This window comes from Portunus trituberculatus, chromosome 48 (assembly GCF_017591435.1).
Source record: "Portunus trituberculatus isolate SZX2019 chromosome 48, ASM1759143v1, whole genome shotgun sequence".
NCBI classification, from domain to species: domain Eukaryota; kingdom Metazoa; phylum Arthropoda; class Malacostraca; order Decapoda; family Portunidae; genus Portunus; species Portunus trituberculatus.
The window spans coordinates 25799919-25822418 of record NC_059302.1 but is presented as its reverse complement, the minus strand read 5'-3'; the positions used below and the strand labels follow the sequence as shown (position 1 = coordinate 25822418).

General features: G+C 42.1%; 2 protein-coding genes across 15 annotated transcripts in view; one reads left to right on the top strand and one right to left on the bottom strand.

Moving 5' to 3' along the window:
* Positions 1–12219, bottom strand: part of LOC123498877 (carbonic anhydrase-related protein 10-like) — a 165549-nt gene extending 153330 nt beyond the window's left edge. The window contains exon 1 of the mRNA XM_045246372.1: positions 11505–12219. Within this exon, the coding sequence (XP_045102307.1) occupies positions 11505–11604 (100 nt within the window). The 5' untranslated portion in view covers positions 11605–12219. The remainder of the gene's footprint in view (positions 1–11504) is intronic.
* LOC123498878 overlaps positions 1–22500 on the top strand; it is a 125108-nt gene that overhangs the window by 88521 nt on the left and 14087 nt on the right. For 7 of the 14 annotated variants that reach the window (XR_006672821.1, XR_006672819.1, XR_006672825.1 and 4 more), the window contains one exon: positions 12213–12359. The exons of 4 other annotated variants lie outside the window; for them this stretch is intronic. Coding sequence is in view for 1 of the 10 variants with exons in the window: in XM_045246374.1 (XP_045102309.1) it covers positions 3717–3814 (98 nt within the window). In the remaining 9 variants the exon portion in view is untranslated. Of the gene's footprint in view, positions 1–3716; positions 3973–5902; positions 7110–12212; positions 12360–22500 lie in introns of those variants that run through there. 3 more of the 14 variants (XR_006672820.1, XR_006672830.1, XM_045246374.1) reach the window with 3 other exon arrangements.

The following is a 22500-nucleotide window of genomic DNA, read 5'->3' as shown; positions in this document are numbered from 1 at the left end:
AATATTCATTGTTGAAATTGTATGGAATCAACAGTAAAGCTCCTCAGATTAATTCAGGTGGCAGAGGATAACGTCAGGTAAAGGTGCGGCGGGGTGTGTTGGAGTGGGGCAGTGAGAGGTGGTACTGCTATGCCACGCTGAATAAAAAGTGTTCTGTCGAAGGACACACACACACACACACACACACACACACACACACACACACACACACACACACACACACACACACACACACACACACACACACACACACACACACACACACACACACACACACACACACACACACACACACACTCTCTCTCTCTCTCTCTCTCTCTCTCTCTCTCTCTCTCTCTCTCTCTCTCTCTCTCTCTCTCTCTCTCTCTCTCTCTCTCTCTCTCTCTCTCTCTCTCTCTCTCTCTCTCTCTCTCTCTCTCTCTCTCTCTCTCTCTCTCTCTCTCTCTCTCTCTCTCTCTCTCTCTCTCTCTCTCTCTCTCTCTCTCTCTCTCTCTCTCTCTCTCTCTCTCTCTCTCATCTGTAATGGTGGGCGTGGGTACTAAACTCTCACAGAACTATTGTATATGTGTGTGTGTGTGTGTGTGTGTGTGTGTGTGTGTGTGTGTGTGTGTGTGTCCCGCTTATTCATCACTATGTAAAGGTATACTGTATTCATTCATGTATACGCATGAATGTATCTGCTGGTGTTGTATATCCATAATTCATGCATATGTACAGGAGTGTATATGTAAAACGTGATATGTGAAAATACATAATTCATACATACGCATACACATACGAACACACAAATGGTAATCTACACACATACTAACAAACACGTCATTTGCTTAGCAGTGTGAAGCTAGTTACACACACACACACACACACACACACACACACACACACACACACACACACACACACACACACACACACACACACACACACACACCAAAAAAAAAAAAAAGATCTAATACACAAATTTTTTGAAATATTAATACGCTTTGATGTATTTGAAATGGCAGAGTCCGCGTCATATATAATGCACAAGATGACCTTTTCGGCTATAAAGTGGAAACCTTTCACTATTTGAAGGGCTAACAAGCTGACAGACCATCAAACGGGCGGCGATTGGACACCAGATTCAACGTTAAAAACCCTGAGATATTGAAATGTGTTGGCTGTTTTAATGAATTCCGCGCCACACTCAGGACAGGAAGACTTGGCAAATAAAGGTGTGATGGGTTAGTGCTATAGTGTGTGTGTGTGTGTGTGTGTGTGTGTGTGTGTGTAGGAGTAGTTGTAGTAGTTGTAGTAGTAGTAGATGTAGAAATAGTGGTAGTAGTAACATCAGCACCAGCAGTAGTAATAGTGGTAGGTGTAGTAAGTTAGTGTTGTATCGTGTGTGTGTGTGTGTGTGTGTGTGTGTGTGTGTGTGTGTGTGTGTGTGTGTGTGTGTGTGTGTGTGTGTGTGTGTGTGTGTGTTATGTCATGCCCTATAGCGCCCGTAGGTATACTTGAAGAGTATGGTAAGCGCTGTCCAGCTTCCACCCGTTAGTAGTGCAGGACATTTTATTTATAGTGGTACGCATATTAGGGCCCAAATCAGAATCCAAGCGCATCTTTGGTGTAAGGCGATTACATCTACACCTAGAACCTTGGTATCATGGTGATATGTAGGTAACTTTAAACCACTCGACAAATTACATAGTTTCAAGGCGGCACGTGATGGGATTCGAACCTACGCATGGACGTCTGTTCGATCCCACGCTCACACCATATTCACTACGCCACCGTTGTTGCAGTTCTTGTGTTTGTAGTAGTACCAGTAGCAGCATTAGAACAATCAGTGGTAGTATTAGTGATAGTGGCAGTTGTTGTAATGGAGTAGTAGTAGTGCTAGTTGTTGTTATTGTTGTGGTGGTAGTAGTAGAAGTTATAATAGTAGTAGTGACATGCCGCCTAACTAAAGAGGAGCATTACAAGGAACTTAGTCACGAGTTACTGTGGCTAGTTAGTAACAAGCTAATTTATAGTAAAAGTATTCCAGTGGGGTAACTTGTCAAATTATAGTGAAAATGAAGAATTGCTGACCGTCGCTAAAATTCATTCTTTCAAAAAATCTAAAGGAATGAAGAGATAGAAAAAAGAATAGAATTAAAGAAATAAGAATTAAAGAAATAAGCTGATATAATGATTCCAGTTGAGTAGTTTTTTTTTATTGTACTGGAAATTGAGAATTGCTTACTGATTCTGTAGGCTAAGAACGTGACGATGGTGATGATGATGATGATGATGATGATGATGATGATGGTACTGATGATGATTATGATAAATAGGCATTTAGAAAAAAAATAGCAAAATAATGTAGCTCAGTACAAACTATTGGGTCAGCTTAACCAGCAGTAATTGTCTAGCTTAGTAAGTTTGTGAGGTTGTAAGCAAATTACTGTCGTGCTGCTTCACTTTGGGAAAATATGAGGAGATTTCTGTCATAGGTGTGATGGCGCCTGGCAGGCCTTTGAACGCCTCCGTGTGATGGAAACAATAATACTGGATGAATGATCACTCCCGGCCAGCCTATTGTCACGCAATGTTTATCGGAGCGATTTTTAGATGAAATTATTGTTTTTCCACTTTCGCGTTGCTGACTACCTTGCTGCAATCAGCGGCTATGCCATATCCCAATACGAAAATAAAACAAAAAAACTCCGATGAAATTATTTCTGTGTTTCGTTTTGTTATATCATGGTGCGGTTGGCGTGGCCTGCTGTCTTTATTTTGAAGGTCGTCATGTCACTGGCGAGCTGAACAAGACTCGGTTTTCAGGATTCATCTCTTGTGTTCAGCTGCTCCATCGTAGGAAGCACCGCCTTCAGTTTTCTGTTTCTCGAAGGAAGCGCCAATTCGCTGACCCGATCAGTGAGGAGGCAGATTTTCCATCACTGTGTATAGAGTTCGAGACCGTGCAAAATCTCTGATTCAGTCAAGCCTAAACAACTTTGAAGACATTCGGAGACATGGGATAGAGACACGGCGTGACCTTCTTAATAGCCCTGATGGAGACGTGCCACATCATGCTGCGCTAGGGCGTCCCGTAGAACCAACTGTGGCGGGGGGAAGGATGACCAGTGTCCCACCAGCGTAAGATGACATCGGCGTTTGGCAGGTAGAGGCCGTTAGCGAGGCTGCAGTATCACCTCTACGCTGTGGGCCACAGCTCGCCCACCAAGCGCAGCACATCATCTACCACATACATTCGATTGCGGTAATCCGCCCCCGAGCCTCTCGTCCGACGAAGCCCAGCACTTCCTGGAACAGACCACTGCCATGGTGGCGGCGAGCAGGTCTGTGGAGGTTTGGTGGTGGTATGGTGCAGGGCTGGTGGTGGGTGGACAGCTTGTTACTTCACCGTTTGGGATGAACATTCCTGGTGTGAGCGGTGAATGAAATAAGTCTAGGCTGAAGCTCTTAAATGCAAGCTGGTGCTTGAAGCTGGATGAAATGGTCCAAATGTAGGGTGAGAGAGAGAGAGAGAGAGAGAGAGAGAGAGAGAGAGAGAGAGAGAGAGAGAGAGAGAGAATGTGGGGGAAGAGCAGTAGGCGTAATTCATTTAGTAACAACATACGTTCTTTCACAGCTCCTGAATTCATAGATTTGTCACAAGACTTCAGTGCAAATATGTACCTTACCTTTACCATTAATTTATCTATTTTTTATCGGTACCTCCCTGCAAGCTGTGGCCAAAGTGGAGATCTCTTCCACGTCACGCAGAGCAACACTTTCTTCACTGACAGGACGGATCAGGATGGAAAACCATGAGAGTCGAATTTAACGGCACGACGCTGTGAGATAGTGAAGCTCACAGTGGAATCACTGCAGCGATATTAGTAATTCCGATGTTCCACGAGGCACGGTGCCCGAACAACACGATGCCTTTTATTTGTGTAGATACTACGTCACCAAGAATGTCAAGATAGTGTTTCCCTTCACCGCTGCGGTGCCTCATTGGATTTATAAGAGTGTTGCGTTGTTAGCAGTGCCAGTGTGTGACGCGGCACTTCAAGACTGGGAGCCGTGCGTCTTGTCCGAATGTCTTACGGAAATGGTGTTTGAATTTCTTAATTTTAATGTTATTTTAACGTGTAGAAGAGACTAACCATATATATATATATATATATATATATATATATATATATATATATATATATATATATATATATATATATATATATATATATATATATATTCTCTCCAAAATAATTCGAATGATAGCAAAGTCAATCATTTTCTAGAATTGTATTACTGCTGTTTTCCAGAAGCAAATAACAAGCTGAAAGAACAAAGTCTCTTGAAGTTTATCAACAGAATAGGTGGAGCGCACAGGTGAGATGGACATACAGTAAGTGGTGCGTGAATAGATAGTGAAGGGTAAAGAGGGGGAGGGATACTTGTAGTTGGGAAGTTCAGAAGAGCACTAACTTCAACAGCGGCTGTAGAATACAGTACGTGGTGCGTTACTGTAGCAGACTCCGAGGCTCCATAAAAAGTAGTGGAGTAGCCTAACTCTGTTATGTGAGTTGTGCGTCCCCACACGTGAGGCGCGGCGCTGCACACCACAGACCAAGACTTTCATGGGAAGAGATGGAAACATGACGGAGAGGACAAAATGCTGCTTGATTGAAAGACGATCAAGAAAAAGTTGAAGAAATAAGATTTAAGTAGGACTTCATGATGAAGAACGGGACAAGGATGGTCAGTGTCAAATGGCGGACTTAATTAAATAAAGATTAAGGATGTGTGGAAGCTGTGTCCACGTGAAGCCTACAAGATGTATGATAGTAAGAAGATACGTGCCCTTTCTTCTTTCCAGTTACGCAGTTGCTGTTAGACAGATGGCATTGTGGTAATTGATGGATAGTATTTACGGATGAGAAGCAGCTTGGTGAATATCAGAGAATGAGAACAGAACAGCACCTTATAGAAATCCACCGATGAGTAGCACCTGCAGGGGACTCCACTATCAGGAAGCAGAAATATCGTACCGTCACTGCCTACTAACGTACTAGACTTTTCGTAAACAAAGATGAAGAAAATTGGGATATTAATTAAGAAGGATCACATATTTATCAACCTCCGTTGACTGTGATTTTTTGCTATATTATCCTTTATGTATTTTGTATCTTGCCGTTACTGGCTATTGAGTAATTTGACCTTGATCTTCTTGACTTTTTTTCACGTATGTTCACGTTGTTACCTGATAAACTGAAAAGCATATTGTCTTTGCATTTATTTTTTATTGTTTATCCATCTATTTATTTATTTATTTAGAGAGAGAGAGAGAGAGAGAGAGAGAGAGAGAGAGAGAGAGAGAGAGAGAGAGAGAGAGAAGCGGTGGATGTAGATTAGGAAAAGGAGCAGAAAGAAGATTGTGAATAAGCAGCCAATTTAATGTCTATATTTCCTGCTCCGGTGTGAATAAAGGAGGAAGTGATTTTGTGTCCCCTAATGAAGAGGAGGTGAAGCGAGTGGCGATGGACTGAGGGAGGGATGAAAGGATGGCACGTGGGAGGAATAGAAGACTTAAGGTTTGTGGAGGTCTGAGAAGTGGTGGTGATGGTGGTGGTGGTGCTGGTGATGGTGGTGGTGCTGGTGGTGCTGGTGATAATAGAAATTTAACGTTTGTGAAAACTTTCTTTTTTGTGTGTGTGTTTAGTGAGTTTATATTTTTTTGTGTATTTTTCTTTTTAAATAAGTTATATATTTATGTATTTTTTAAAGGTTGTATTGTATTAGTGTATTTTTAAGAGAGAGAGAGAGAGAGAGAGAGAGAGAGAGAGAGAGAGAGAGAGATTCTCCCTGCTGGCCATGTATGTAGTGTACAATCTCTCCAACCACGTCACCTTCCCCATGTATCGCTCAGGCTCCATCCTCGATCCCGTGGTGACGGACGTGCCTCCTCTTGGTCCACGGTGTCATCTTGACGAGGATAACATTCAGGAGGCCCCGGGACGAGAGCTCCACCCGCACCCTGTGGCAGTGGGAAGACGCAAAACAGGAAGCAGCTGCTGCTCTGCCTGGCGACAAGAAATTCGGCCAGCCTGCTGCTGGGGGACGTGGATCAGCAGGCGGAGAGGCTAACGGAGGTGCTGTTGGTAGCACAGGAGTGGCGGGTAAGAAATGGGCGCAGGTGTTCTACAGGACAGTGTGTTGGGCACACCGTTCTAGAACATGTTCGTCAGCGACATGCTAAATATCGTCCCGAGCGCACATGCATATGTCAATGACGTCACCCTGTCGCTGCCTTTCTCGCCAGGGAAAGAGGAAGTGGTGACGGCCACCTCAACACCACATTACACCAGCTAGAGGACAGGGGACACATGGTGGGTTACCTTCGCCCCACAAAAAAACACAACTGCTCACGACATCCGCCCCAACCTCAATGAGACACAAGTGACACCTCAGTAGGGGCTGCAGATCCTGGGCGTCACTTTTGATAGCGAGTTGACTTACCAAGCACATCAGTCAGCTCGCCAGGTCAGCAGCAGGGAAGTTGTTTTGCCTCTGAAGTATGTCCAGCCTCGCCATCCTCTACAAGGTACAGGGGAAACGGATATCCCGCCTGCAGGAACTTCATTTTGCCTCCACGCCGCGTTAGGTGCTCACCAGATCCGCCTCAACGGTACTATCAGCCCTGACACACTCCACCCACCACCAGAGGCAATTCAAGCAAAAAGGATGTGTGGCGGTGGAATAAATTTCTGGCCACGGACAAGTGCCCGGCGACCATAGTGTTGCAGTGTGCGGAGGCCAGAAATTCAGTGTTAGTGAACTAGTGGCTTAGTGAAGTGCGTGATAGTGACACAAGTGTACATAGTAGAGATTCGACTTCATAAATTAATAATACACAGGATAATATACAAGATATAAGACATAATTTATAATGGGTTGAGGCTTCGATTCAGAGCTCTGTTTGATGTCGTGTTCGGGGATTTATTTTAGAGGGCTTCGGGATTCATATGCGAGTTTACGCCATACTTAAGGAAATAAAACGGTGCAGTCACGGCTCACACACCCTGACAGCTACACGTGCCTTTCTTGCCTCATCCTTGCACGGCCCTGCCCATGACGTAAGTGACCATAGAAGTGATATTATACGTGTAATTTTAAGTAATGATTGTGTTTTAGAATAAGGAGTAGCCAAAATACCTTCTTTAACCTGTGAAACTCCAAATTCATGCAAAAGGTATATTTTGTATTAATGAGAGAGAGAGAGAGAGAGAGAGAGAGAGAGAGAGAGAGAGAGAGAGAGAGATTGTACAATTCATATGTCTGTATATTCGCATTTTGCCAAGTACACACACACACACACACACACACACACACACACACACACACACACACACACACACACACACACACACACACACACACACACACACACACACACACACACACTCTCTCTCTCTCTCTCTCTCTCTCTCTCTCTCTCTCTCTCTCTCTCTCTCTCTCTCTCTCTCTCTCTCTCTCTCTCTCTCTCTCTCTCTCTCTCTCTCTCTCTACCCTGTGAACTCCAAGCAGGAAATCAGAGCAAGGGCAAAAGTCTCCCTGGTCGGAAATATTCAGTAGTGTCCCCTGAAAAGAAGTTGATAGCTGAATAGAAAATGGAGTTTGCTATTTCCTTCTCTCCCAAGACAATAACGGAGAGGGAGTGTCGAAAATGAAATGGTTAAGTTATATCTATTTATTTATGAGAGAGAGAGAGAGAGAGAGAGAGAGAGAGAGAGAGTGAGTTTCTTTTGCCCTTCTGTTCCTCGTTACCTTCCCCTTTCCTCTCCTTTACCTACTTATCTAGCTTCCCTCCCTTCCTCTCCCTTCTCTCTCTCCCCACCTATTTCTCATACCTCTCCTCCTCTTCCTCTTCCTCTTCCTTTTCCTCCTCCTTCCTCCTTCCTCCTCCTCCTCCTCCTCCTCTTCCTCTTTCTCCTCCTCATCCTCTTTCTCCTTCTCTTCCTCTTTCTCCTCCTCTTCCTCTTCCTCTTCCTCTTCCTCTTCCTCTTCCTCTTCCTCCTCCTCCTCCTCCTCCTCCTCCTCCTCCTCCTCCTCCTCCTCCTCCTCCTCCTCCTCCTCCTCATCCCCCGTCTTCCTTACCTCACCAATACACGCATCTCTCTCCTCGTTTCCTCTAGTCTCTCTTCCGTCTTGTCTTGCCCTTCCTCTCCCTACCTCTTCATCCCCTCTCACTCTCACTCTCCCTCTCTCCCTCTCTCCCTCAGGCTATCGAGACCCGAAACAAGCTTATGTCGAGGCGGAAGGAAAATGGAAAAGTACTTTGTTGCTGGAGGAGGAGGAGGAGGAGGAGGAGGAGGAGGAGGAGGAGGAGGAGGAAATGAAGGAGGTGAAGGTGATGTTGTTAAAGGTAAAGACAAAGTGTGGCTGTTTTTTTTTTATATTTCCGGTTTTTTTGTCTTTTCTCCTTTTTATTATTCTTTTTTTTTAATTTTATCTTTTTTTATTGATTTTTGATGTATTTTGTTTGCTTGCTTGTTTGTATTTTTTTTTTCTTTATGTATTTCATGTCTTTTTTTTTTTTTTTTGCTGTTTTGTTTGTATTTATCTATTTTGTCTTTATTTTGTTTGGAAGAGATTTTTTTTATTTAATTTTTTTTTTTAAGGATATCAATGTCAGTATCTTTCTTCTTTTTCTCTTTCTTTTTCTTTTTTTCTTGCGGACTTTTTATATTTCCAGTTTGATCTTAGTTTATTTTTTTCTTTACGTTCTGATTATTTTTGACCTTTTTTTTTATAGAAGGGGAGGAGTTCTCAGGACCTTTTTTTTATAGAAGGGGAGGAGTTCTCAGGACCTTTTTTTTATTGAAGGGGAGGAGTTCTCAGGACCTTTTTTTATAGAAGGGGAGGAGTTCTCAAGACCTTTTTTTTATTGAAGGGGAGGAGTTCTCAGGACCTTTATTTTTCCTCCCTTTTTTTTTTACCACTATATTTTCTCCTTCTGTTTGTTTATCTATTTATTTGTTTATTTATCTATTTATTCAATTATCTATTTAAAGAACCAATTATGTTACTACTGTTTTTATTTTATGCAGGTGATGATCTTAGCGTCTCTCTCTCAGGTGATGATCTTAGCGTCTCTCTCTCTCTCTCTCTCTCTCTCTCTCTCTCTCTCTCTCTCTCTCTCTCTCTCTCTCTCTCTCTCTCTCTCTCTCTCTCTCTCTCTCTCTCTCTCTCTCTCTCTCTCTCTCTCTCTCTGAGCACTGCATTTTCTCCTGTTTCTTCTCTTATCTCTCTCTCTCTCTCTCTCTCTCTCTCTCTCTCTCTCTCTCTCTCTCTCTCTCTCTCTCTCTCTCTCTCTCTCTCTCTCTCTCTCTCTCTCTCTCTCTCTGAGCACTGCATGACGCGAGTTGGTTCTGTAATGGCGAGTATTATACCTTTGTAGCTAATATCATGAGTAAATATTTATGTTTACCAGTATATTCCCTCGTCATTTATTCATTTACATGTTTTTTTTTTTTATTGCAAGCGTATTTATTTTTTTTTTTATTTATTCATGTAGTTATCAATTAATTTATTCCTTTCTGTAGCATTTGTTGAAGTGTTACTGTTTTATTTGTCGTTGTTATTTTAAGCGTGATCATTTAGTTTGTAACGGCAAATTTCATACTGCAATAATTGGCTCAGAATAATGCTATGTCTTTTTTACTATCCTCTTTTCTCTCTCTCTCTCTCTCTCTCTCTCTCTCTCTCTCTCTCTCTCTCTCTCTCTCTCTCTCTCTCTCTCTCTCTCTCTCTCTCTCTCTCTCTCTCTCTCTCTCTCTCTCTCTCTCTCACGAGTAAATATTCATGTTTGTAGAGATAATGTTTTTTTTTTTTTTTCTCCAACAGTTACATATTCTTTACTTACGTTCTTCCCTTTTTGTGTGTGTGTTCATCTTTCTTTATCTACACAAAGGCTCTATCAATTTTCTTCCTTATTACAATTCATTTTCTCCGTTCAATGTTCATGTTTGTATAATGTAACTTCTTTATTATTAGTACAGCAATTACATACAGTTTACTTACTCTCTTTCGTTTTCTGTGTATCTATTTATTCACTTAACATACTTGACGTTCCAGAATAAAAAAAAAAAAAAAACATAAGAAAACCACACAAAAACACATCATTGAAGCGATCCGTGGCCTCTCTCGAGCTAGATAGACCTGAGCAAGGGTGGTGATTTGTTGTTGATTTAATAAAGACTTTCTCAGTCGGTGAAGTACATAATCAACATTTACATAATGGACGCCTCGCCGGGAGGTTAATTGGTGTGGAAAGAGGCCGAATGATTTAATTGCCGTCATTATTTTAGAGTAAATGAATGTACTTCTGTGGGTTGGCATATATAGAAAGATGGATGAGAGAGAGAGAGAGAGAGAGAGAGAGAGAGAGAGAGAGAGAGAGAGAGAGAGAGAGAGAGAGAGAGAGAGAGAAAGTCAAAATATGCAGATAGATTAAAGTATATGAATAAGAAACGAACGTGAATATGAGCGAGCGGTGCAGTTTAACACACACAATATTGAAGCGTGACATTTGTATTAGTAAAGATTTGCTTTCATTACTCGTTAACAGAACAGATAATTGCAGGTGCGCGGTTTATGATTTGAGTAGAAAGAGACTATTAAAAGACTAAATGAGGAGGAGGCAGACGGTAAAATAAACATTGCACAAATAAACAAAATATACACAGGTACACAAACACACACAAAAAAATCCAGACATATATAGAAAGATGCAGAAAAGGAAAAGTTCTCCGGTTTTTAACACAGCTTCGCACACACAAAAAAAAGGAAAATAAAAGAGCATTAAGTTGGAAAAAGTGACATTGCAAAGTGAAAAAAAAGGGAATCTTTAGTGACACGCCTTGAAACATCAGAACACAAGCGGCAATTGAAGGAACACAGACAGACAGGCACTGTGGACACGTGGTTGGGAATACGTGACAAGCAGGCTGGAGTGACGGTTCTTACGTGACACATCAAGCAAAGACTACAAAACAGCGGTAACGAAACAACAGATTACACTTGTAGCGAGGCCGAAGTGACCAGGGTTGGGGACCGTAGTGACCGAAAGCCACAGCAACTATAGCCCAAAGTGACTTGAAAGCATCCGTTACTGCGAATTCTCTGTTACTGAGAATGGTTTGTTTGTCTGAGACCCTTAAACCACCCCCTTCCATTTTTCGGTAATTTTTCCTCCCGCTTTTCATGGGTTTAATGGAAACTGATTAAGAAATAAAAAAAAAAGGTATATGAAAAAAAGCAGGAAAAGGAGGAAACGTTCAAACAATAGTAACAGTAGAGGCAAGCACATTAGTGAAGAAGGGAAGTAAAAAAAATCCACTTTCTAGCGCATAATAATAGCCAATGAAGTGAAAAAAGTTACTAACAAGAAAAATAAAGAAACTGAAGGAAATACATACATACCAAACAGTGAAGATAGACAGATACACTAATAAGAGGGACAAACTTACCTGTCTGTTCTGGAAGGAGGAGAAGCGTCAAGAAAAGTCCCTGAAGTAGTTTTAACATCACCACCACCCTCCTGTCGGGCCTTCTGTCGGTGTCGGCCATTCTCGGCGCCGCTTTGCAGGACCTGTGGCTGTAGGTATCCTGCCAGCGACGGAATCCTTCAGCTTAAGGAAAACAGCAATCCACGAAGTTCCTGTCCCGTCTAATAAGTGGATCACGTTTCAAAAGATCCTGTCGGTGTGTAGTTTTCTTATCCTGATCCGTAACTCCTCCACCTCCTTCCTCATCCTGCCGCCTCACTCTCAACGCCTCCTTCTCCTCCTCCTCCTCCTCCTCCTCCTCACTCTCGTCGATTTGTTATTCCTCTTTTAACTGACCTTCGTCGCGTTACTGGATATTATAGAGGAAGAGAAGGAGGAGTGGTGATGGGTGTGGTGGAGTGATGGTGGTGGAAGGGAAATGCGGTGGATGGTGTTTGGTGGTGGTGGTGGGTGTAGAGGGTGGTGCTTGCGGTGGTGGTGGTGATGAGGACACACAAACGACCACCCCGCGGGAACCACACGACCCTAAGAGCTACATGTCCACCTAAGCCAGGCCGTCACTCCATACTCGCATCTTTTAACAGGTCATAGCGAAAAAAAGGAAAAATAAAAAGAAAATAAGTCTTTCTCTTTTGCTTTGCCTCAGTGTGTTTGCCCTTTGCTTTTCAGGAGGAAGTCAGGGAAGGATGCAAGGGACGAGGCACTTTCCGGGGAGGAGCGGCGAGCAGGGAGTCTGTGGCAGCCACGTGGGACGATAGGCGGAGACGCGAGCGGTGCGTCTTCCCCCGCCGAGTGCTGGAGCCAGACTGAAGTGAGGTGAGGTTCGACTGGCGGTCCTGCTCTGTCCGCCCCAGGCACTGTGCCACTCACTGAACCCACGCACGCACACACACACACACACACACACACACACACACACACACACACGATCGTCTTTACGTTCGCTTAGACAATCAGAAGAAATGCACGTGATATTGTATATAAAAAAGATAAATAACTATAGTTTTACTGGAGGAGAGATTGTTCATTCACACACACACACACACACACACACACACACACACACACACACACACACACACACACACACACACACACACACACACACACACACACACACACACACACACACACACGTACCCAACCGGAAACACACACACGCACATGTCACTCACTGGGGATTTTAATGCAATTTAGACTCGTTTTCTCTATTTTCCCTATTTTCCTCCTCCTCCTCCTCCTCCTCCTTTTCCTCCTCCTCCTCCTCCTCCTCTTCCTCTTCCTCTTCCTCCTTCTCCTCCTCCTCCTCCTCCTCCTGCTCCTCCTCCTCCTCCTGCTCCTCCTCCTCCTCCTCCTGCTCCTCCTCCTCCTCTTCCTCCTCCTCCTCCTCCTCCTCGTCTTCTCTCTTTATCGTCTTAAAACGTATTTCTAAGTAGTTTTCTTTCATCATCCTCTGCCTGTTTTTTTTTTTTTCCTGGTCATTTTATGCTGTTTATTTAATTTGCCTACACACACACACACACACACACACACACACACACACACACACACACACACACACACACACACACACACACACACATCTTCCATTAGCTGTTTTCCGTCACACATTTCGCCATTAATAACTTTCCATGGATTAAAATAACAATAGGCGATTTGTCTATGTGTGTGTGTGTGTGTGTGTGTGTGTGTGTGTGTGTGTGTGTGTGTGTGTGTGTGTGTGTCTGTGCTGCAGGGTAGATAAGTTTCCTGATGTCCTTATATGCTTTCGTCATTGTAATTACCGCCTACCGTTGTGACGCCATCACTACAGATCACGATGGATAAGTCACCTTTTTCGACTCCCTGGATAACTCTTCTCTCTGGAGCGCCAGTATGGGAGGTTCTTGTCCCTTTGTTTCGTGCCATTACCTGTGCTCGTTGACACAAAAGTCTTGAACCTTTACCGACTGGCCTGTATGAGCTACTCTCCGTAAACCTTCAGTGCTTCTAACATGTTGATAAAGTTTGATTTAAAACAGAGATTGAAAAGAACTGGTGTTGAAATAGAGTGGTAAATGAATGAAATAGACTCATTAATTGCTTCACTACTGGGACGCATTTTTATCATGAGTTTGGGTGTGATTAGACGATTTTATTTACATTAGGAAGGGTTTGTGGAGGTCAGAAGTGTTATGTCCAAAATCTTCACTATTTTAATTCCCACATTAGTTTCTGAAGCTGGATAAATTCGCTAAATAGTAAGCAGAATGAACATAAAAACGCATCGTGACACTGAAGGGTTAATCAGATTGTTAGTGCCAAGTCATTAGGAAAGTTTAAAAGAAGACTAAATAAATGTATGGATGAGGATAATTGGTAGAAATAGATAGTTAACCGCATTAATACCATGACACGTTCCCATATTCATTCTGGTTACTATTTGGTGATTTTATACAGATTCAGAAACTCATGTGGGGATTAAAATAATGAAGACTGGCCATTAATCTTCTGACCTCCATAGACCTAATGTCAATGAAATCGTCTAATCATACACAAAACTCAAGGTAAAACTGCGTCCTAGTAATAAAAGGGTTAAGTTTAAATTGACTGCCACACGTAGGCCTGGTGGTTTTTCGTAGCCTTCTTTACTTTTTTTTTCTTTATCTTTTCATTGCCTGTGACGAGAGAAGTGCTTAACATTCTCACTCTTCTCATTGCTTCCGCTTACATTGTTAATCATTTTCTCTCATCACAGCGGCGCGGCGTCCCGATTGACAACTTTGCACCTCAATGACTAAATGTTACTTGGTTCATCCTAATTCTCTTATAATTCCTTACTTTCATTCGTCATTGCGCGGCGCCTTCTGGTCTCGTCCTCACGGTGCTAAATTATAACCAAACATTAATTAATCACGTCTCAGGAAGATATTTTTTTTTACCATTCCAGTAATTATTGTCATGGTTACTTTTGCTCTCATTTTTTTCAGTCATCTTGGTTTTATTCTTTAGGATCACCACCACCACCACCACCACCACCACCACCACCACCATGTCTGCACCGCTTCTCCCCGCCACGCCCTTGACATTGCTCAGCCTTATGGCCACCACGCCCGCGCCTCGCACACGCCACACGGGTAGAGGGAGACATATAAATGAAAGCAAAGCGACGAACTAATAACAATGATAATAATTTCCATACTCCATTGCTAATTGCATTAAAGGGAATAGCAAGTAGCTTCGATAGCAATTGTAATAATAATGATAATAGTAATGATAATGGTAATAATAATAACAAAAACAACAGCAACAATAATAATAATAATAATAATAATTATAATAACTCATTACCAAAAGCCAACTGTAAATTGTATTAAAGGGGGACAAGGAATGATAGTAATTATATTAGTGATAATAATAATTACTACTACTACTACTACTACTACTACTACTACTACTACTACTACCACCACCACTGCCACCACCGCCACCACTACCACCACCACCACCACCACCACCACCACCACCACCACCACCACCACCACCACCACCACTACCACCACCACTACCACTACCACCACCACCATCACCACCACCATCACCATCACCACCACCACCACCATCACCATCACCATCACCACCACCACCACCACTATCAATCACTACTACTACTACTACTACTACTACTACTATTTTTAGCACCGCAGTAACTCTATCCAGCCGGTAATTGCATTAAAGAGAACAACAAGTCGCATAATGTACACGAGTATATTGACAGGGGGAACCATTACTCTCTCTCTCTCTCTCTCTCTCTCTCTCTCTCTCTCTCTCTCTTAGTGGTAAAGACTGTGTAGTTTTAAAAAATGCTCAACATCGAAATCTTTGGAGAAACTGAGAAATTTCTGGGGAATATTCACACACACACACACACACACACACACACACACACACACACACACGGCTTGTCCTGTTGGCAAACTGCTCGGTTAATGGTTTGATGGTTCATTGGTAGTGATGGTAGCACTAGTAGTAGTAATAGTAGTAGTAGTAGTAGTGGCAGTAGTAAAAATAGTAATGGTTCTAGAAGTGGTAGTAATGTTAGAGGGAGGTGAGAGGAAAAGGAGGAGGAGAAGCTACGAAAAGCCGATAGATAAAGGTCTGCCTTGGATGTGTGTGTGTGTGTGTGTGTGTGTGTGTGTGTGTGTGTGTGTGTGTGTGTGTGTGTGTGTGTGTGTCCCTGTCCCTCCACCCGTCCGTCCGTCTGTCTGTCCGTCCACACGAGATCTCAGTGTATGATTTATATATGCGCTGCACTTCAGTTCACCGTAACGCAATTTGACATCAGATGTGCTGCCTGAGTTTTGTCTGTGATGATGAAAGGAGCACCTGCGTTCACGGTGATGATTGGCTCACTACTATGAATACCTACCCTGATTTTTTCTCCCTTTCTATCCCTACATACATATCATACTAAACGTGTGTGCAGTGTAACCATCCTCACTTCTATCTCTACGCCTCCTATACGTTCTAAGGTATACAGAATATTCCTAGTATGTGTGCTTATGCTTCTTTATATGTAAGAGCGGAAAAACTGGCCGAGGGTAACAAATATGATTAAACTAAGAGAAAAAAGGCTGAGTTTTATCCATCTACACACACACACACACACACACACACACACACACACACACACACACACACACACACACACACACACACACACACACACACACACACACACACACACACACACACACACACACACACACTCACACAAACTTACGCAGTGTTTTGTTGTACACACAATGCTCTCTATATTATGTATATTAATGTATAGTCGTAAGCTTTATCCTTCCAAGTATATGGCTGATTCTATCCCTCAGTACATATCATACTAGACATGTGTGCAGTGTAACCAACCTTGCTCATACCTCTACGCCTCCTGTACGCTCTAATGTATACAGAATATTCCTTTTATGTGCGCTTATGCTTTTTTTTTATATGTAAGAGGGGACAAAGACGATTAAACAAAGAGGAGAATGCTTAGTTTTATCCATCTACACACACACACACACACACACACACACACACACACACACACACACACACACACACACACACACACACACACACACACACACACACACACACACACACACACACACACTCTACACACACACACGCACTCACTTACTCTGTGTTTTGGTGTACATACGATGTATATTAATGTATAGTGGTGACCTTTATCCTTCAAAATATGTGTCCGATGACTGCACAGATGAAAGAATAAGCTTTTAGCAGGTAAATTGCGTTCCTGTTATGTTTGTATTACCTGACGTTGAAAATAAATAAATACCAGTAGGAATCTTTATATAGGCTGGGTGTATAGGCCTAGAATGTCAATATGAACTTTATATGTTATTTTCAACCTTATTATAACTTTATTAGCTTCACGTATTTGATTGAAGTATGTTTGATGTATTGTGACGACTGTTGCGTTGGCGAGAGAGAGAGAGAGAGAGAGAGAGAGAGAGAGAGAGAGAGAGAGAGAGAGAGAGAGGATTGAACAAATAACTGGACACACACGAACAAGGTTAATCATTTGCAAATCTTTTTCTTTCTTTCTTTCTTTCTCTTTTCCTTTTCTTTTTGGTTTTTATCCAATTGTTCATTTTTATTTCATCGTAATTTTATTTAGCTTAATATTTTCTCCTCCTCCTCCTCCTCCTCCTCCTCCAATCTGTCCTTCCCAATCCTCTTTATTTTCTCTTTTTGCCTCGTCTTCTTCCATTGTTTCTTTTCACACTCTTTTCTTCACCCTCCTCCGATTCTTCCTTCTTCAACTTTCATCCACCCTCTCCATTATTCCTGTTATTTTATTCCTCCTCTTTCTCTCACCCTTCTTTCTCCTCTTCTAATCTTCCTTTTTCCCCTTTTTGCTATTCTTTCACTTTTCCTAATCTTTTTCCCCTCACAATATTTTCCTTTCCATTATTTCCTCTTTTTACTAATCTTCCTTCTTTCTCTTCTACCAATCCTTTACTTCTCCCTGTTCTTCTCCCTCACTCCCTGTTTAGCTCCCTGCCTTCCCTTCCTCTGCTCTTGTATCCTCATGTTCCTCCTGTTATGCTCTCTTCACCTCCCTTTGCTTTGTCGCTCTCCATCTGTTGCCTTATCCCTTATCTTCATCTGTGTTCTCTCTCCTTCCCCTTCCTCGTTTTATCGCTCATTCTCTCCTCTCGCCAATGCTTCCAACATGCTAATCGCTTCTCTCATTATTCACACTGTTTAGCAGGTGTTTAGTGAAGGAGAGAGAGAGAGAGAGAGAGAGAGAGAGAGAGAGGAGAGGGAGTGGGGATGCATTGCTACAATACACGCCCATCTTAAGCTTCATCTCTCCAGTGTGTGTGTGTGTGTGTGTGTGTGTGTGTGTGTGTGTGTGTGTGTGTGTGTGTTGGTAGGAGAGTTGTCAAATTTTATTTTTCACATTATTTACCTCGTGTTTTTTTTTTTTTTTTTTATTAAAGGGTTAAGTCAAACTCGTTATGTTTTGTCCACTTAAATATTATATGTATACTCGTAGCACACACACACACACACACACACACACACACACACACACACACACACACACACACACACACACACACACACACACACACACACACACACACACACACACACACACACACACACACACACACACACACACACACACACACACACACACACACACACACCACCCACTTCCCTCGGTAATGCATTTTAGTGATCTATTGTTATGCTTGGACAACCTGTATTTCTGCGCTTCCTTTCTCTCTCTCTCTCTCTCTCTCTCTCTCTCTCTCTCTCTCTCTCTCTCTCTCTCTCTCTCTCTCTCTCTCGTGTGTGTGTGTGTATCTGTGTGTGTTTGTGTGCAGTAATAGTATATAATATTTCGGTTTATTGGAAGGACAGTTTATAGAGCCACATGAATTTTGTACATAGTATGACAGTGTACTACATCATTCATCTCAAGGCTACGTGGCGGCGTCTAACATCCATATACCGCGACTGCTATGTGTAGGTGTGTAAGTGTGCATAATTTGGTGGGTAAATGACTGACTTTGTGTGTGTGTGTGTGTGTGTGTGTGTGTGTGTGTGTGTGTGTGTGTGTGTGTGTGTGTGTGTGTGTGTGTGTGCTTTCTGGTATTTTGTTCTATTTTTTTTTTTTTTCTTTCTTTCATTTTCAGTAATATTCTCGTTTCGGTATTTTAACTTTTTTTCTTTTCCTTTTCTTTTCCTATATTTTTTTCTTCCCCCTCCTCATCTTATTTACCTGAAGTTTTTGTACTTTTTTTTGTGTAACTCTTATTGCTACTTTTGTTATCGGTCATAATCTCTCTCTCTCTCTCTCTCTCTCTCTCTCTCTCTATCTCTATCTCTCTCTCTCTCTCTCTCTCTCTCTCTCTCTCTCTCTCTCTCTCTCTCTCTCTCTCTCTCTATCTCTCTCTCTCTCTCTCTCTCTCTCTCTCTCTCTCTCTCTCTCTCTCTCTCTCTCTCTCTCTCTCTCTCATTTCAGCTGTTGTACCTTTTTTTTTAAACTACCTCCTTCTCCTCCTCCTCCTCCTCCTCCTCCTCCTCGTATACTGCATATGGGAGACAACTTTTCTGTGTGGCAGCGACGTCCTACATTCTCTCTTGAATATTTTTTCCTCCTTCTCCCTTCCATTTTTGTCCAATATTCGTTTTCTGCTCTTTTATTGACTTTCATCCATTTTATGTCCTACCCTGGCGTCATTTTCTTCCTACCTTGAGAGAGAGAGAGAGAGAGAGAGAGAGAGAGAGAGAGAGAGAGAGAGAGGTTGGAAGGGAAATAAAACTGGCAGGTGGATGAGAAAAAATAATCTTGTCACGTCAGCTGATTTTTTTTCTATATTATTTTTCTTACGAGTGTTTCATGTTTTTTTTTCCTTTTTGTTTTATTATTAGGTAAATTCAAGTGTCAGGTCGGAATTAGTGTGGCTCTTGCTGTTATTATTGTTGTTATTGTCGGTGGTGGTGTTGTAGTCTTCAAGTAATGACCGTGCGTTGTGGTTAGTACGTGTGTGTCTGGATGGTTGGCTGATTGTGTTTCCTGTGAGGTCCTGAGACGCATAGGTTGGTATCCTGGCCACTGTTCGGGGTTAGAAAGGGCATCCACTCGGGGTAACGGTCCACAGTGGCAGTGCCTTCATCAGGAGCCTCCGTCCTAACCATTATACACGAGGGGAACTGGACGAAAAGAAAAGAAAATAGATAGATAAGATAAAAAGTAACGTATTATTATTTTTAGTAGTAGAAGTTGCAGTAGTAGTAGTTGTTGTTGTAGTAGTTGTAGTTGTAGTAGTAGTAGTAGTTGTTGTAGTAGTAGAAGTAGTAGTAAAAGTAGTAGTAATAGTAATATTAGTAGTAATAGTAGTAGTAGTAGTTGTTGTTGTTGTTGTAGTAATTATTATTATTAGTAGTAGTAGTTGTTGTAGTAATTAGTAGTAGTAGTAGTAGTAGTTGTAGTAATTATTAGTAGTAGTAGTTGTAGTAGTTAGTAGTAGTAGTAGTTGTTGTTGTAGTAGTAATTAGTAGTAGTAGTAGTTGTTGTTGTAGTAGTAATTAGTAGTAGTAGTAGTTGTTGTTGTAGTAGTAGTAATTAGTAGTAGTAGTAGTAGTAGTTGTTGTTGTTGTAGTAGTAATTAGTAGTAGTAGTAGTAGTTGTTGTTGTTGTAGTAATTAGTAGTAGTAGTAGTAGTAGTAGTTGTTGTTGTAGTAATTAGTAGCAGCAGTAGCAGTAGCAGCAGTTGTTGTAGTAATTAGCAGTAGCAGCAGCAGCAGCAGTAGTAGCAGCAGCAGCAGTTATTAGCAGCAGCAGCAGCAGTAGTAGTAGCAGTAGTTGTTGTAGCAGCATTAGCAGCAGCAGCAGCAGTTGTTGTGTAGTAATCAGTAGTGCAGTGGTTGTTGTTGTTGTGCAGTGGCAGCAGCTGCAGTAGTGGTGTAGCAGCAGTGCAGTAGCAGCAGTGGTGGTGCAGCAGTGGTAGCAGCAGCAGCAGCAGTGGTAGTAGTAGTAGCAGCAGTAGCAGCAGTAGTGGCAGCAGCAGCAGCAGTAGCAGTAGTAGTAGCAGCTGTGGTGGTAGTAGTAGTAGCAGCAGTCGTAGTAGTAGCTGTAGTAGTAGTAGTCGTTGTCGTCGTAGTAGTAGCTGTAGTAGTAGTCGTCGTAGTAGTAGCTGTAGTAGTAGTAGTAGTAGTAGCTGTAGTAGTATTGATTTGTTGCTGTTGCTACTGCTTGCATTTTAATTTCCATCATTATTTGAATTTTACTCATTATTTTCTGCATTTATCTTTTCCCGTTTACGAATTTATAATAAAAACAAAATGAATAAGCCAGTGAGCGTTGCCAGAATTTTTAGTCAATTTAGTAACTCGTAGAATTTCTTTGATATCCAATTAATTGCTATTTTATGTTTTCCTCTTTTCCTCGCTACTTTTCAGTCTTCCCACACTTAGGTAATTTTCCTCCTCGTACCTGTCTCATTTCACTCCTCTTCCGTCTTCTTTGCGAAACTATAGGATGTTGTGACACGCTGGGAGGGAAAAAGGCAACGCAGGGCACGGAAAGAAATTAGGGAGAAATGGAAGGAGAGAGGGAAAAAAGGCGACAGAGGGAGATGAGTGAAGAAAATGGGAAAAAAGTCGTCAAGGGAGTGATGAAGTGGAATACTTACAATTTAGAGAGAGAGAGAGAGAGAGAGAGAGAGAGAGAGAGAGAGAGAGAGAGAGAGAGAGAGAGAGAGACGAAACAGGAACACATGCAAAAAATTAACCTGTCTTTTTTTGTGTGTAAAGGAAAATGAATAAAAGAAAGAATAGTGAGTAGAATGACGTAAAAAGAATGGAATTGAGAATGAAGGAAAGGAAAACAAAGGAAAAATAAAGGAAAAGGAAAAGAAAAAATAACACACACACACACACACACACACACACACACACACACACACACACACACACACACACACACACACACACACACACACACACACACACAGTTTCCTCCTCCTGCTGCTCCTCTTCCTCTTCACCATTTTCCACTTTAAATATAATTAGGTCCTCTCAATTTTCTTCTGCGGAAATAAAGTATGTTTTTGAAAAGGAGGATCATGTGAGCTCTTTTCTTTTCCTCCTCCTCCTCCTCCTCCTCCTCCTCCTCCTCCTCCTCCTCCTCCTCCTCCTCCTCCTCTATCGTTTTTTCCACATCCTCCATCACTTACTTTTCAATTTATTAGGAAAACAATTACCGTAGCGATGATGATGATGATGATGATGATGGTAGTGGTGGTGACTAACGGTATCTTTTCCATAGCAAAGACTACTAATCGTATGCATGAAGTCATATGAAATGTTTTCCTCTTCTTATTCTTCTTCGCGATGGTACTCATTAATTTTTTTTTCTGTTTTGTTCCTAAAGATCTTTCCATTTTTTTTTTTTTCATTCAGTTCATTATTTTTTCATTTTGTGTGCGTGTCCATACCAGTTAATGTGTGTGTGTGTGTGTGTGTGTGTGTGTGTGTGTGTGTGTGTGTGTGTGTGTCATCGTATAGTGTATCTACGAAACTTTTCCCTAGTTGCTAATGAATAAAACTCATGAATATAAAATCACACACAGTGCATACCATTAGCAGCTGAAGCATTAACTATCACCTCTCCCATGAGTGTGTACTGTAACATTCAAATCCCGACTGTTTATTTGCGTGCACCCTCCGAGCAGCGCTTTACTCACGGTGGCAGCAGGTGTTAGTAGTGAGGAGAGAGGCAGGAGGAAGTGAGTAGTACAGTGAGCAGTGAGTCAGCCGCTTACCTTTCCTCACCTCGCCTTGCCTCGCCTTGCACTGACTGACGCGCGTGTGACATGTTGCCCGCCTACCATTGCGGATTCATGGACTCTTATGGACCCTTCGCCGCATCCACTGA